At 42.0% G+C, this 16439-nt stretch overlaps 1 protein-coding gene across 1 annotated transcript in view; it reads right to left on the minus strand.

Moving 5' to 3' along the window:
- The window catches only part of GRIN2B (glutamate receptor, ionotropic, N-methyl D-aspartate 2B), a 448376-nt gene that overhangs the window by 109023 nt on the left and 322914 nt on the right, over nucleotides 1-16439 (minus strand). The window contains exon 4 of the mRNA XM_012652167.1: nucleotides 11553-11667. Coding sequence (XP_012507621.1) covers nucleotides 11553-11667 — 115 coding nt within the window. The remainder of the gene's footprint in view (nucleotides 1-11552; nucleotides 11668-16439) is intronic.

Consider the following 16439-nt stretch of genomic DNA (forward strand, 5'->3'; position numbering starts at 1 on the left):
TCTACCTTAGTTAGCTGAGTTCATAAAATATTTGGTTGCTTGTGTTTTTCACATAAAAAGCAAAGTTAAATTTTCATGTCACTGTCCTACTAAGATTTAAAAGCTGTTTTGTAGGTCAGCTATTTTAAATTCCCCTTGGTGTTTCGACATTTCTCTGCACCTCCAGCAGACGTCTGATCAATGGGGCTGCAGGGCCATGGTGGTTGCAATTTAAAAGAGCTTTTAATGCAGAAGATGACTGTTTCCTAGAAAAATCCCCTCTATGCAATGAGGACCTAGACAGCTATTTCTGTAGGTAGCTAGGGCCTTTGCTATTCAAAGAAACATGTTTTATCCTCATAGATTAGGGCGATAGGTTCTTTGTTCTCAATGGAAAAGAGAGGGGGTGTGTGTGTGTGTTTAATAAGAGATAGATAGGAAGTGTTGGTATATGGGGATATAAGAAAGTTTTTCTCCCCTTACATGTCTTTCCCTTCCTCTCTCCCTTCCTTCCTTTCTTCCTTCCATTTTTGTTAATCTCAGGAAAATAATATGCTGAAACAGCCAGTCACAGTCTGGGCTAACTAGTCTCCACACCCCCACCTCCACCCCTGGTGCTGTACCATTTTTTAACATATGGTTTAAAAATTCTTAAGTGACAGGGCCTGCATGTTTCCACAGTGTGAATTGTCCTCTAGTTCACAAATGATCCCCCCTGATATCTGATACTATTAGTCTAGTTTTACTCTTTTTTTTTTTTTTTGGTAGAGATGAGGTCTTGTTATGTTTCCCATACTGGTCTTGAACTCCTGGCCTCCAGTGATCTTCCTGCCTCAGCCTCCCAAAGTACTAGGATTTTTCTTTCTTTTCTTTCTTTCTTCCTTTTCTTCCCCTTCCTTCCTCCCTTCTTCCCTCCCTCCCCCTCCCTTCCTTTCTTCCATTTCTTTTCTTCCTTCATTTCCTTCCTTCCAAGACAGGGCCTTGCTCTGTCACCCAGACTGGAGTGCAGTGGCATGATCACAGTTCACTGTAACCTCAAATTCCTGGCCTCAAGCCATCCTCCTGTCTCAGCTTCCCAAGTAGCTAGAACTGCAGGTGCACACCACCACGCCTGGCTAATTTTTTTACTTTGTATTTTTTTTGTAGAGATGGGGTCTTATTATGATGTTGCCTAGGCTGGTCTTGAGCTCCTGGTCTCAAGCGATCCTCCCACACTGGCCTCCCAAAGTGCTGGGATTGCAGGCATGAGCCACCACAACCGGCCTAGTTTTACTCTTTTCCTGTGATGTTGAGGGAAAAAGTATACTGGACATGAATGGAGCTGGATGTAAACGTCTACATCCAGCTCTGCCACTCTTTAGCTGTGTGACTTTGGGAAAATCTTGTGACCTCCCTGAGCCTCAGTTTACTTACATGTACAAGTATTTCTCAAAGTCTTAATAGGAATCAAAATGGGATCATATATGTTAAATTTCTCCATGAACAGCATTGTCAGTAAAGTGTCAGACAAAAGCAAGATGTGTTAGCAGCCGAATCTTCCTTACATTCCTTATTCTCAGGCTAGACTGTTCTAACATTTATAAATCTTTCCAAGCTCCTGTAGGAAAAATAGAAATATTTTTTACTTTTCTTTATGGAGAATGCTGAGGTAGCTTAAATATCCACCAGAAATTCTACCTAAAAGGGAATATTCTGTCCTTTTGCCAGCAAATTCCCTTTCCTATGGATGGATGAAGAAAACTAGTACATAATGTTTTAGGAATAGCCAAAGACGATGATTTGAGAAGATACCCTACACCAAATCCTTGGACGAGAAAATGTGAAAGGCTATCTGGGGAAGTTTGGTGTCATGGGGATGTGCTCTGCACCTGGAAACCAGGGCAGTGGAGTGTGTGCTTCTTTCCCTTCGAGGTCTATCATTTGTCTCCAATGAGTACCTTCTATATGCACTCCTTTATCTTCCTCTCAGGGTCATATTTTCCTTCTCACTGTCCCCCTGGAAGAGATTTGCTTTAAGTTTAAACCTTCAGAACATTTATCTGGCAGAACCAAGACCTGCAATACCTGTAAAACCAGCCGTGGGCCACCTTTATGAGCAGCAGAGAACACCTAGACACAGGACAGAGAGGTAAGCATAAAGGAAAGTTGGAGAACTTCCAAGCAAGCCTCCTAAGATATATCTCTCTATCACAATAAACTAAAAGATTTGCCAAATTATGAACAGAAATAACTCTAATAGAAAAAAATTATAAAATCACCCCAAATGAGCTGAATTCTATAGCTATTGTGGGAGATTTATGTCCATGTTTTTTATTAATAGGTTTCATTCCTAAAAACAATGTGTTTTTTCTTTGTTGGCCAATACTTCCTTTCAAATCTTTGTACTGCAGGCTGTTCAGCAGAGTTAACGTGCCAAAGTCAGAGCTTCTCTCCCTGTATAATCAAGTTACTTTTACCCTGTTCCTAATCAGTCTCATAAACAGGCACTAATGGGAGAGAGACTGTGAATGGACTAGTAAAAATTCATCATCACTGCAGAAAAAACTCAAAGCATAAGATATTCTGGTGCTAGATCAATAGAAGCACGCTTGTATTTGAAGGACAATCAAATATTATAGCTTTAATGTCAAACTTCATATCTCAGCTAAAGCCAATATACTATTAATGTATGCATGAAGTAGCTTGCTTGGTGGAAAATACTTAAAGGTATAAAAAGAATAACACAGTGCTATAATAGCCCATAATAACCCATCAGTCTTGAGGTGCATCAGCCTGTGTGTGAGTTAGCCAGGTGCTGCCCCCACTGGTGAAAGAAGGGCATTGCTCTCTCCCTCCTGGGCTTACTTGTGGACCAAAGAATAGAAAGAGCACAAGAAAGGATAAGGATGCGATACCAAACATGAGTCTTGCTAGTTCCCTGGAAACATGAGCCTGAATTTCATAAGCCTTCAACTCTCAAGAAAATGAAACCAGTATGATGAAAAATGCAGATAGACCCAGAACACATGCCCAACCCCATTCTCTGTATGAATCTGCCAAAGATAAGAAATATATTTCTCAGCAAAGTTAGAAGGCAGGACACTCAATCAGAAGATCAAAAAGAGAAAATATTCTGAGACTCCTAGCAGACCAGAAATAACAAAGGGAGCCTTCCACACCAACTGCACACGTGTCCACTGGTAGTTCCTGAATTAATATAAACCAAACAATTCCAAATGAAGGGTTTTCATTTTGAATATTTAGGGACATTGGATAACAAAAAAAAAGTGGCTAAATCTTTTCACTTTGAAAAGCAATGGCATCAAAGTTGGACCAACAACTCTGAAATTATTTTCATGTGAGAACTAGAGTCTCTATTTAACCCACATACAAATTTCTAATCCTAAGGGACCAGCTTGAAGAAGTTTGATACATCCTTACAATGGAATATTAGGCATTAAGTTTCATGATTTTGAATAATATTTAATAAAATAGGAACATGTACACTTTATCCTAGTAAGAGAAAAAAGTAGATTGCAAACTATTCGTAAATTAATGTTCCCAATTCTATTATATCACACAGTTATACACACATACACACGACATATACAGAAACAGCACTGGTAAGAAATAGAAAAAATGTAACTAATTCTTCTTAAGTGTGGGTACGGATAAATTTTATTTTCTCCTACTCTCAAATGTCTTTAATAAATATTAATTACCTTTATAATAAGAAAGTCATAAGCATTGTTTTTAACTTAGATATGAACAGAGTCTTCTAACCTCTGTACCATGCTTTCCTCTTCAATACAACTACTGGAAGAACATTACAACCTATAAATTAGAAAAATAGTTCAGAGGATTCGGGGGCCAACCACAGATAACTGTCATGAAATAAAAATGTCAATAAAATTTAAACGAGATGGATGAAAACCATCTTTTGGCTTTGGGGACACTTTTCTTTTAACTGTTTCCTTCAGCCAAAGTTAAGCCAGCACTGGAGTCTCTGAGCTCAGTTCTGCTTTTTTCTCCCCATCGGCATACACACAGGTTTCAAAAGTAAGGTCAACCAAGGTCATCTTGTTCTTTTGTCCTTTTCATTCAGTGGCTGATGACAAGCACTTGAGGACAACCAGCCTTTCTGAAATGATGTTTGGAAATTCTAGTTTCCCAATACATCTTGCTCTTTGAGTTATTTCACAAACGTGCCTGTGGGTAGCAGCTTGACATTGTGGAATGAGCCAACAGCAGTGTCGAGACTCGAGAGGTTAACACCACACCTCCCTCCCGCCCTGGGGCTTCCCCCAATAGCCTCTTTCTAGAACCCTGGAAACAGGTATAGGTAGGCAAACAGGGTGGCCCAAGCTTGGCTCTCAGAACTCAGGGAACAAGAGAACACTTCCATGTGAGGGTCTGCAATAATCACAACTTGGGAAAACATCCCAAAATATGTAACCCAGTGGCCCTGTGTGTAAGACACTGTCATAAGTAAAAATATATGTTAGTAGGGCCTTTACTTACCAAGCACAACAAAGCATGAACCCAATGTTAGACCATATCAAATAGTAAGATGGAAAAATCACCTTAGTTGATGGAAATGTTAAATGTCACAATGAGCACTTTTCTTCTTGCAATTTACTTTTTTTTTTTCCCTAACCACTAGGAAAACTACAATACAAATTTGGTGGGGACAGTCCTTGGCTCATGGTAGGTGTTTAATAATTATGTGTAGGAAGGAAGGAGGGAAGGAAGGAAAAAAAGAAGGAGAAGGGGAGGGAGGGAGGGGAGAAAGTCATATATGGCTATAGTCATATAGTCATATAGTTCATGCACTGTCATTTGGACAGGACTGCACATTACAGAGAGACAAGGACATATTCAATTATGAGGACTTTCAAAGTCATCCCCCGGTGTTGTTAACAGTTCCAGTACTCAACACTTCTCTCTATTAAGAAATTCTCCCTATGGCTAATACAAACCCTCTCCGCTTCATCTTAAGCCCACTCACTCTGGCTGTGTCTCAGAGGAGAAAGTGAACAGCTTATCTCCACACATGGTGCAATAATTCTTCATACATTTAAAGAGAGTAAGTCATCACCTCACTGCCTTTTTCTTCCTCCCCGTAACAACCCCAATTCCCGTAGCTTTTCTCCATGGATCCTGTTTTCTAATCCCTTAATCCAACGATGCATATTAGTACTCAGTTCAAAGTCGGTAAAAATAGCATGTTGTCCAATGGTGGTATCAGGAGATCCTACACAAACACCCCGACATGTGGAGCTTCTGTTTCACCCCCCAAGATCCCCTCTGCACAACCTGGAGAGAGCATGGATATTCCCTGGCCTCTCCCCTGAGGCTGGGAGTGCAACACGGTTTGCACAGCTGTGTTCAGGAAATCACCAGGTACTGTATTTACCGGGCTACTCAGTGATGCCTCGCACCATGCTGGGCACCGAGGCATCGTGGAGGGGCAGACAGGTGTGGTTCTTGTGTTCATGAGCAGTCCATCAATTTGTTCGTGCGTGAGTGTACGTGCAGGTGAGGGGATGGAGAGGCTGTTTTATTTTGTTAGTCGAAAACTTCAAGTGGTATCTGCCATGGCAGTGATCAACATCTACTGTATTATTAATATCTCCAAATTGATCGTTGTGGAATATGATAGTTATAATCCCTAGGTGCTAGGATCACAGAGCCTCCACATCCTGGAGTTGGTGCTATTGCCTGGAAACGAGGTCACCAGAGACATAGAGTGTCCCTTACTCTGTCCTATCCACCCCAGGTTGGAGGTACTGGCAGAGCACTCTGTCTTACTATGGTGTTGTTGCTGCCACACCTCTGCCCAGTTTGGTCACCCTTCCTGCCCCTCCCACTGATCCGCCCATTAATTTGTAAGTGCCGTCGTGGGCCCGGAACGGTGCGCTGCAAACTGTCATTTGGAGCCCTTCACATCTGGGTGGATGTCACTGTGGCCTCCCAGTGTCACAGCCATAGATAGTAACAAGTTCAGGGAGCCCAAGGAATGACTCAGACAAATTAAGAATGTTTTAATCTACATGGGGAAGGGCATTTTCTGATAGGCAGAGGCAGGGAAGAGGGAGTGGGCTTATAAAACACACTTTTTTCTCTTTGGTGAAAAGACAAGTGGAGATGCAAATCTTATGTATTCTCCTTTAATTCTGACCCAGACAGTCCCTTTAAGGTCTGTTTACATCTTACAGCCTGAAAATGCACCATCATCATTTCTTGAAGTCATTACTCAGAACACACCCCCACTGCATTTCATTTTTATTATCCCCATTTTAGGAACGATTAAATGGAAGCAGAGAGAAGTAGCAATGAAGCAAATCATGAGAGGCTCTGATAGAGACAGAAGCCTTAAAGCTTATTGGAACAGCATCTCTGTGCCAGACTATTTTTAATGCAAGTTTATGCAGCTGTCCTCCACTTAGAGAGTCTAACAGATGAGCCCACTCTGTGCTCAGTGGTTTTTTCACCATTCCTAACCCTTTCCAACGCACCATGCTATGCCTGCATGTGAGTGTATGTGTAAGTGTGTGCGTGTGTACAGTATTCCGTCTTGAATGTCCTTCTCCACAGTCCTACACACCAGAGAGATGCTCTTGGCTTCCTGTGAATATAATTCCAGTCCAGAGAGCTCTTTGCTCTTCCAGATGCCTATGCCTTCTGGAGGTTACTTTTGCAGGATCTCATTAAAGGTTCACAAGTGAAGACACTATTTGTCTTTAAAAAAAAAAAAAAAAGATTGGGTAAATATACCAAATTTGTATATGCTTGCAGTATTTTTAGAAGAATACATAAGAAATTGGCAACAATGATTGCTCTGGGGAGGGTTCCAGAAACTGGGAACAGCATTGCTGCAGAGAGGGGAACTCAGGATCTCAGAGGAGGAGAGGACTCTCTTTTTCCTGGATACCCCCTTGTACCATTTGACTTTGTACCATGTGCAAATATTACCTTAAAAAATTATAGGCCAGGTGTGGTGGCTCATGCCTGTAATCCTAGCACTCTGGGAGGCCGAGGTAGGAGGACTGCTCAAGGTCAGGAGTTCGAGACCAGCCTGAGCAAGAGCGAGACCCTGTCTCTACTAAAAATAGAAATAAATTAGGTGGACAACTAGGAATATATAGAAAAAATTAGCCGGGCATGGTGGCGCATGCCTATAGTCCCAGCTATTCGGGAGGCTGAGGCAGGAGGATCACTTCAGCCTAGGAGTTCAAGGCTGCAGTGAGCCATGATCACTCCAGCCTGGGTGACAGAGAAAGAAAGGAAAGAAATTACAAAAGAAGGGTGGCAGCTAGCAATTGATATTTGTTGAATACTATGTTTCAGTCACTCCTAACTGGTGTTTGACTATAAAATCTCATGTAATCTTTACAACAGCCTTATGTAAAACCCCATTTTACAAAAGAGACATCGAGTTAGGTAATACGGGTCACTCGGGTCACCCGCTCAGGTCTGCACAGCTGATCAGTGGCACCAGGGGAACTGAACTCAGTTCTTTCTGATTCCTGGAACCACAGACTATGTTGTGTTGACTTCAGCTCTTTCCAAAGGAACCAAATGGATAAGACAGTAGCTTTGGGACTACTTTTAAGAACCTGAAAGAACATTGTGAAATCCCATCACATGGTTTGCATCAAGAACTTAATGAATCTTCCACAACCCGAGGCTCCGTGTTAAAAGCTGTTCATGCTTGCAGGCCTCCAGCCCGTGCTGGCACTCGGGCTCTCATGCCAGAGTGGGCAGGGTACCCACTTTCATGCTCTCTCCAGGAAACCTCTCTGTCTAAATGGGGAATTTTCAGGTAGAAGTGACATAGCTAGTCAATATTTTAACTTTCCTAAGCACATGGGTTCTTCATTTCTTTAACAATCATCTTTGGAGTGGTGCCTTGAGCCAGGCACTCTCTGAAGGTTTAGAATTACAGAGGTGAACAACGTCCTTGATCCCAGGAAGCATCCATGCTGGTGTGAAGAGACAGGCAATAAACAAGCATGCAAGTCAGATGGACACCAGATAATAAGTGTATGGGAGAAAATGAACATAAACTGTTAGCTGGAGTGGCTGGGTGCCGACCTCAGTGCGGGTCATCAAGGAGGGCCTTTCCGGGGAGATGATATGTACCTAAATGACAAAAATGACAACTATGCCCTGGGAGCTACTGCCCTGAAAAACGAACTAACCTTCCTCTGTACGCTTCAGCCCCCACCCCAATTCCCACTCCAAGCTTCTATTTATTTATAATGCGAACTTGCAATCCCAGATGTTAGCATTAGCAAGGACCCTAGAAGTCTTAGTCTCATGCCATCATTTTAGAAATGAGGAAAGAAAGATGCAGAAAAGTGAAAAGAGCCACTGCCATGGCTAGACAGTGGCCTGACGAGTAGCTGAGTCCCATCTTTAGCCCAGGTTTTTTCCCACAAATCCAGATTCCTTCCCTGCCTATATTTCCAGTGTCCAATTCCTCTCTGCAGAGTCTTCACCTTGGTGCTAGCCTCTCTGGAGTCCACAGACACTAAATCCTCCCTGGACCACAGGGGACCCACTGGAGCAGCATTAATCATCTGGAGAATGTTTCCTGGGAGCCAGGGTGACAGTGGAAGGGAAGGCACATCTCTCCATGGGGCAATTTCACTGCATCCCAGCCATGCATTAGAGCCATGCCTGCCTCCTGCCACTCCCTGCCCACAGGTAAGCCAGAAGGGCTTCCAAGTTGGGAATTGGGGGTTTGCATGGCTCTATGAACTCAACAAACACTAAACATCTGTCTCTTGCAATGTTCCCTGGTTTAACCAAGTCAATATGAAAATGTTCTACTCTATGATTTCAACCCCTTCGAAATGCTTTACAAAAAGATTAACCACAGAATTCCTTTAAATAGCAAATTCCTTTACTACATTTGAAGTATGATCTATAAAAATTCAATCTACATAAAGATTTTATCCCCCCTCCCCCAAATAACAGCTATTATATAAAGAGCAATAGCATACACTTGGGCTCTTAATGATAGGTTTTGGGCTCTTTTATTATGCAATGATTTTCATTCATGCCACAAATACTTACGGAACTGCTCTATGCAATACACTCTTCCAGGCTGGAAGAGGACACAATGAGATAAAGACACAGCCTCTGCCCTTTGGAAGCATGCATACGCACGACTCTAACAGAAGGCAGATGTGACGAGGGCTGCCACAGACACATGGACAAAAGCTACAGGAAACAAGGGAGTGAGAGATTGTGTCTCGGTCAAAGATCAGGGAAGGAGGCAGCAACATTTTAATTGGGTTCCAAAGGATGGTTATGATTTGTACAGTTGGACAGTTCATTCCAGGAAAATAAACATCATGACATGTACAGAAGCAGGACATACAAGGACACATCCTTGGAATAGAAAGGAGCCCAGTGCAGCTTGAGGGTGACACAGGAAACCAAGAGGAAGAGAAGACAAGTTTAGAAGGTAGGTGAGAGCCTTGAATGCAAGAACAGATAACGTCTAGCCCCATCCATAAACCACAGAAGACTTGAGTGGGTTTGGGGCAGAGAAAGAACATTACAATGACAGTTGTGCATTAGGAAGCTCATTCTAGCAGCCTTATTTATGTAGAATAATCTGAATGGATAAGGCAGGCATCATAGACGAGGAGGCCCATTTAAAAAATTACCACATGGTTCCTGAATCACATACCAAGTAAAGAATAAATTCAAGAGCTAGAGTAAAAGTAGAATCAACGAGGAAGAGATCCAAACCCCAGGAGGGAGTGTCTAGCTCCAGAAAGGGGTGGAGTCATAGGCCTTAGATTCCGGCGGAAGGAAGAGAAGTCAGTATGAAGGTAAGTGGTGTCTCTTTACAAAAGGACAGTGGTGAGACGCCTCCCGCGTGGGACAGTAATCATGAGTCTACTGCATAAAAGCTGCCCCAGCTTGACGTTTCCAAGCCACCTATGAAGCCTCAGTTATTAATAACTCCTCTTCTGGAGATAGGAAGAAGTACCTGTTCTACATGAGGGCCCAGAACACATCTCAAATGATGATGTCTCCACCACCGCAGTGAAAGCTGCCTGATCAGGGTGCAGAGCAGGAGCCCAGGGAACAAGCGTTTCCGCACAAATGATGACTCAGTGGAGGGAGGGCCACTTGAATCGAGAACATCAGGCATAATTTAAGCCTCATGGTTGTGCCCTGATAAGAGGAAACACATGACAGATTGAGGCCTTCCAATTCGAAGAATCAGGTCCTGGGTTGCACGGCCTGAGCCACACATGCCTAGTTTCCCAGGTGAGCATTCACCTAACTAGCCGTCCAGGGCTCTCTGTGACAGGACTATGAATTTCTGGCCTCTGGCATCTTTTCCTAGCTACTCCCTCCAGAAACATACAGCTTGGTTTCCCTTCCAGTCAGAACCATGCTGACATCTTGAAGCCTGTTCTCAGCCAGTGGGCCCGAGGAGTCTGTGGAACTTGTCTTGAATCGATTTCCCAACGTGTTTTCATAGAACAGAAATATTACCATGAACAAAGGGGTCTTGAGGTAAAGTCTGTTGGGGAAATGCCATATTAAGTAAAATTAAAGATGCTTTTTGCTATAAGACATCTCTGAACTTTCACATGTTAAAATGTCTCGAGACTCCCCTAGAGTGAGAAACAGTATGGAGCATCTTCCAACAGTATTTACCTGCAGAACCACTTTCCAGCAAAGTGTCTTAAGGGACAAATGCCCTGTAGAACATACTTACAGAAACATCGGTAACGGCATTACTCTCAGGAATGCTTGCATTTAACTAGGAATCTGGTGCAATAATGAAAGCTAATACTTCCTGAGTGCTAACTACGTACTAAGCACCTTTCTAAATACATATATTAATATATTTAATCCTCATACCTGTGGATGCTATTATCATTATTCCCATTTTACAGATGACAAAACTGAGGCATAGAGTAGTTAAGAGATTTGTCCAAGGTCCTAAATAGACAAGTTAGTGAGTAATAGAGCTGAGAATTTAACCTAGGCAGTCCGGCACCCACAGAAATTAATCTGTAGTGGTGGAATTTCAAACACTGTGATCACCTGGCAGTGGGAGGGATCATGAGCTAAGCCTTGCATGCCAGCCCTTCAGTCATAGGAAGTCTCAACCTGTCTGCTCATAAATTAGTTTTTATAAGGCTCCCCAGATACTATCTAGGACATGACTTCTGAATTGTACTACTGATTTGATTTCTTCATCAAATTATGTTATAATGTACACACATACTTTTCCCTGAAAACAAAGTCATAATTCAGATAGCAATGCAATTAGCAATAATAAATAATCTGTACATTATCAATGCAAAAATCAATAATCAATAATAAATGATAACACATAAAGAAAACAACCTCTTGATTAACCAAATCAAGAAAATGCGAGACAATGAAGATGCAATTTTGAGACATGGCTTCTGTTGGGTTCTCAAAGTATTGATCTCTTGCTCCACAGGACTAGGGACAAAAACCAATGAACTGATTTCCTTTAAAATGCTGCAAAATTTTACAGCCCTGCCCTTCTACTTAGCTCAAAAATTGCCGAAGATGTGTCTTACCCGCTCCCATTTCCTCTCCTTGTTCAGAAGGATTATCACCAGTTTCGGGTGCATCTGGTAGCCATCTTCACTGAAGGACAGATTTCTCCCCTCAAAAGTGACATTGATCAGATACCTGTAAAGATAAAATAAAAGGAAGATTAAAAGTATGGAGAAGGTACACCAAGAACCAGATAGTTAGGTAGATAGGAAGATGGCAGGAGACTCTAGATACACAGATACCATTAACAAACTTGGTACTCCTTGAACTCCCATTTGATTATGCAATAGAGTCATCTAAGTTTTCACATAATAGGAATCGTATGAAAAAATAATAATTTAAAATAAGGGCACTTGGTTTGAGTTCAGTCTATAGCCATGACTTTGAGTAAATTACTTAGCCTGTTGAACCTCAGTGTTGTTCCCCATCTGCAAATAGTAGAATAGTAAAGAGACCTACCTCATTAGGTTTTTAAGGCTTACATGAGATAACTTAGGTTAAGCACTTACCATGGAGCCTGGTGCACAGTAAACCCTTATTATGTGTTAACAATTATTATTCAGAAAAAGAGGTGGATTAAAGGGTGGAGGTGGTAGAGATAAGAAAAGAAAGTGGGAGTGTGCCAAGACAACTTTCTGCTAAGAATGGTGGCATGTAGGAGCTTAGGGTCTCTCCCCAACTCAGAGATGTGCACATGCTCCTTAACTCTTGCTGAGGTCTTGCCCAGCCCATACTTCTAAGAGTTGTGCCATGAGTCCATTAGGTAGGAATCTGGTACCGCAGGATGCATCTGGAAACCAGAGCTATTGCACTGTGTGTAGGGAACAGAAAATACCAGGGAGTGGAAAAAGGATGGAGAGACATTTCACAGGTGCTCTGGGTACCTATACATAAGTTAGCAGAAACTCTGGAGGTAACTAGAGTCAGACCAATGAAACTGCTTTCCTCCTGGACACCTGTACCCCAGCCCACCCCATACCCCTGCTGGCTGCTATGATCTGATGAGCAGTTCCTTCATTGGGAATTCCCACAGGTGTGCTTATTACAACTGCATTAGTGCAAATGTGCTGATGGTAATTAATGTCCCTTTACCTTAGTGGCCCAAGGAATCAATAATGATTAGCTCTGTGTTCACACGACATGCTACTCTGGAGCCTTAGGCCTGATACTGGCTTGTGAGACATGTCCCTGCTAAGAAGCAAAAGGGATATCTTATAATTACAGTGAAAAAGGTGCTAAAGGCAGCAGATGAAAGGTCCCTCTTAACTATTCTCATTCAATGAAACAGGGAGACCCTTCTTTGATTCTTTCCGGTAGCATTAGGGTAAACAAGGGTGCTAGGAGGTAGATCCTTCCAGAAATTATAAAGATGCCAAGGCAGCATGAACCAAACCCTCATGGATCACTTCTCACTGCTGGAACCACCTGGGATGTTCAAGCCTGTCATTCCCTGGTCTTGTGTAGTTGCACAAATGCAATCAAGAACATGGGAGGCCTCCAAAAAGTAGGGATTCCTAGAATCTGAGAAATGAAAGAGACCCCCATAATCAACTAGCCCACCACTTCCTGCAATTCATGCTTCCCTTCTACGACATCATAGAATTGTTCTTCTCAGCTCTTCTTGAATTGTTCCACTGATGGGGGACTTACTACAGCACCGTCCACCCGCGAGGTGGCTGTCTCAGTGTTGGCTGGGCAGTTCTTTCTCACTTAAAGCTGAATCTTCTCCCCTGCAACCCTTCAATCCTTGTTCCCTCCTTCGAGAGTCTACAATCTTAGTCTACTCCTTCTTCTACATGAGAGTGCTTCAAGTCTTTGAAGACATTTATCATATATCCCTTATAAAATCAAATGTCATATTTAAAGAAGGTTTAATCTCATTTAGTTCTAAAATTAAACATGATGGATTAGGAAACAAGCACAGAGAGGTTAAGTTATTTGCCCAGTGTTACACAGCTAACTGGGAGGAGAAGTAACATTTTAAGCAACAGTTCCAGTTCCACATCATTCCCAGCACACCACCCTGATTCTCACATCAGGATCACGCTCAGCCTCCCTAGGTCCTTTACATAGTCATGTGCCATGGCTTCAAATTCCTGGCAGACCACCTTGGCCTCTCTCTCTGGACACCTCCAATCAGTGATGTGCAGCACCCCTAACCCAACTCAGGGCTCCCTGCAGCAGCTGCTTTCTCAGCCCTGGCTGTCAGCTCTCAGCACAGAGCTGTTCACCCAAGCCCATCACTAGTGTGAAGATAATATTCAGATCTCCAGTAGTTTGTAATGACTCCAACACTCCAACCAAAGCCCTGTAGAAATCGTCCTAGGGGATATAATTACAAAACCATAAGACAGAGCATTTTAAACTAACAAACTAGACTTTAAGCACCAACATAATTAACTTGGAGAATGTGTTCTTTCTACAACAACCCTGCATTACTTAGAATAATTTCTGGAGTCTGCAGAGGAAGTTTATGAGACACAAAAAATAATTTGGTATTATTTCTTTTTTGGAAAGAAGGAAGGAAGAGGGAAAGAGAGTGAAAAAGGAAGGGAGAAGGAGAGATAGAGAAAAGGAAGAGAGAAAGAGAGGGAAGGAGGGAAGGAAAGAAGAGACAGAGAGGAAATAAATTACCTGGCTTATGCATGCGTCTTTTCACCAGACATGGCTCTGAATAATTCTAACTTTATCTAAAACACCATTAAGAATATTTAAAAGAAAGTGTCTATTTCAGAAGGCAATTATAAAAGGGAAGTTCCAAAAATAATTCAATTAATAATCAGCATGAATGGAGTAAGTATATAGCCTCTCAAGATGACTTCTTTGAAGGGGACAGCATTGAATTGGGTGTATAAGTTGAGAAAATTAAACTTTCAGAAAATAAACCATACTCATGGGCAATGTAATTGGTTGGTAAATTTCTCCCTGGTCATTCCTGCTCCAGCTCCTTCTGATTTTCCTTAGAAATTGTTCTCTTTCTTGGGTGTTTTGAGCTCTGCAAGTTTATTTTATCTACCTAAGCACTTTTCATCTATCTTACACTTATCAAAAACATTAATAAAATTTTATGACAATATACAAAATATTCTTCTTCAAAGTATCCTCTAATCATTCATATCCATCAGTAGCAAATAGATGAATCATTCACATCGTGTTTTTCTGAGTAATTCGCTGTGATGTGACAATACTCAGCTATTAGTGAGGAGCTTGCAAATAGGTACCAGCCTTGAGCAAAATGCCCTTTGAACAGTGGAACAAACCCATCCATTCACTGGTGATGACAAATGTGAAAAAATAATTGGGAGTGTGATCACTTTTAGACATGTGACCTTGGCACCTGAACCTCAGCTTTTCTTCCCTAAAATGGAGACACCATTTTACCTCCAGCTTATCAGAGAAGTTCACTGTGATGATCCAATGAAAGAGTGGATTAAAAAAAAACTGTATAAAATGATACAAATATAAGGTTATACAATAGGAAATATTCAGGAAAAGAATATATTAACTAGCATGATTTGAGTATCTGAAGGTCAGAAACTTGCTTAATTTTGAACCTCAGTGACTAAAGTGTGATCACTACATTTTAACAAGACTCAATTATCACAGAAATACATGTGAGGAATGGAGATTGGGTTCCACATATGCAGTATAAACTAGCTCAAATGGTCATATTAATCAATTTAACTTTCTATAAGACCTGAAAATATCCAACTACCCTTGGATCTGGCTGTAGTTTGTCAATTTCGAATATTAATTAAAACCTCAAAGCTCCCTTGTGTAAATCCTGGGTAAAGGAATAAACTATAATTAAGATTAAGAGGTACCATAGCTATTCTGTTTTTCTCTGAACATGTCATCCTCAGGTATACAGGCAAAAAGCCCAGCTTCGAGTGGCAGCCAAACTCAGAAATTCTGCCGTAAGACTCTAATCCTATGGGATCTCCATTAAGGTTTGGTATATTAAAAAAAAATTTGCTTGATTTGTCTCTGGGATGTAGTTTGACCCCTAAGAAACTGGATGGCCTGTCTCATAAAGTTCTAATATTACCCAGAATCTCACATTGCTAGAACTAGCAGAAAACTTAGAAATTATCCATTGAGAACCCCCATTTTAGAGAGGAAAAAAACAGGTCCCAAGATGCTAAGTGACTTTCCCAAGGTGACACGCCCGTTTAGGACTGGAGCTCAAGGCTTCTGATCCTCAGTCCACTGTCTTTTCGTGACATCACCCACTGAAGTGAAACCAGCTTCCCAGAGCTCTAGAGGTGCATTTCCACATTCTTGAATCTCATGTCACACCCTGGACTATACAGATCCCCAGTACAGACTGCATAAAATAAAATCTACCTCATTTCCTGCTTGTCTCCTCGTTGAGAAACAGCCTCAGAATCCTGATGGGCTCAGAGCCAATACGTTTGCTCTGTACGGCCACAGTCACACTCCAGCTGAGTTTAATGGGGTTGAGCTGAGGTTAAAAAGCCCTTGTGCCTCCTTGACTTCGGACATGCCACTCAGAGCTCATTCACTGCACCATGTTGGTACTCAAAGCAATGATTTAGCAGCACGCCCTGTGTGGGAGGCACCTCACAGAGCTCTGCCAGAATTGTCCAGGCCAACCGAGAGCTCTGGCACTACAGTACTGGCTTTGCCCTCCACATTTTTATGAAGCACCAGATTTTTAAAAATTAACGTCTGCTAGTGTGGTAATAAGAGAGAAAGAACATCCCATTGCATCCAATCCTTTCATTCTCAGATGATGCAGACAAAGTCCAGAAGGGTTTCTGTGATCAGATGACAGGGCGGGGAATAGGATCCAGATGTCCCCACTGCCATCCCAGTGTCCTCTTCCATCACCACCAGCCCTTTTTCATAGCTCTCATTTCCATTCTCCAGAAACAAAGGAACAC

The sequence above is a fragment of the Propithecus coquereli genome, unplaced genomic scaffold, assembly GCF_000956105.1.
Source record: "Propithecus coquereli isolate 6110/MARCELLA unplaced genomic scaffold, Pcoq_1.0 Scaffold381, whole genome shotgun sequence".
In the NCBI taxonomy this organism is placed as follows: domain Eukaryota; kingdom Metazoa; phylum Chordata; class Mammalia; order Primates; family Indriidae; genus Propithecus; species Propithecus coquereli.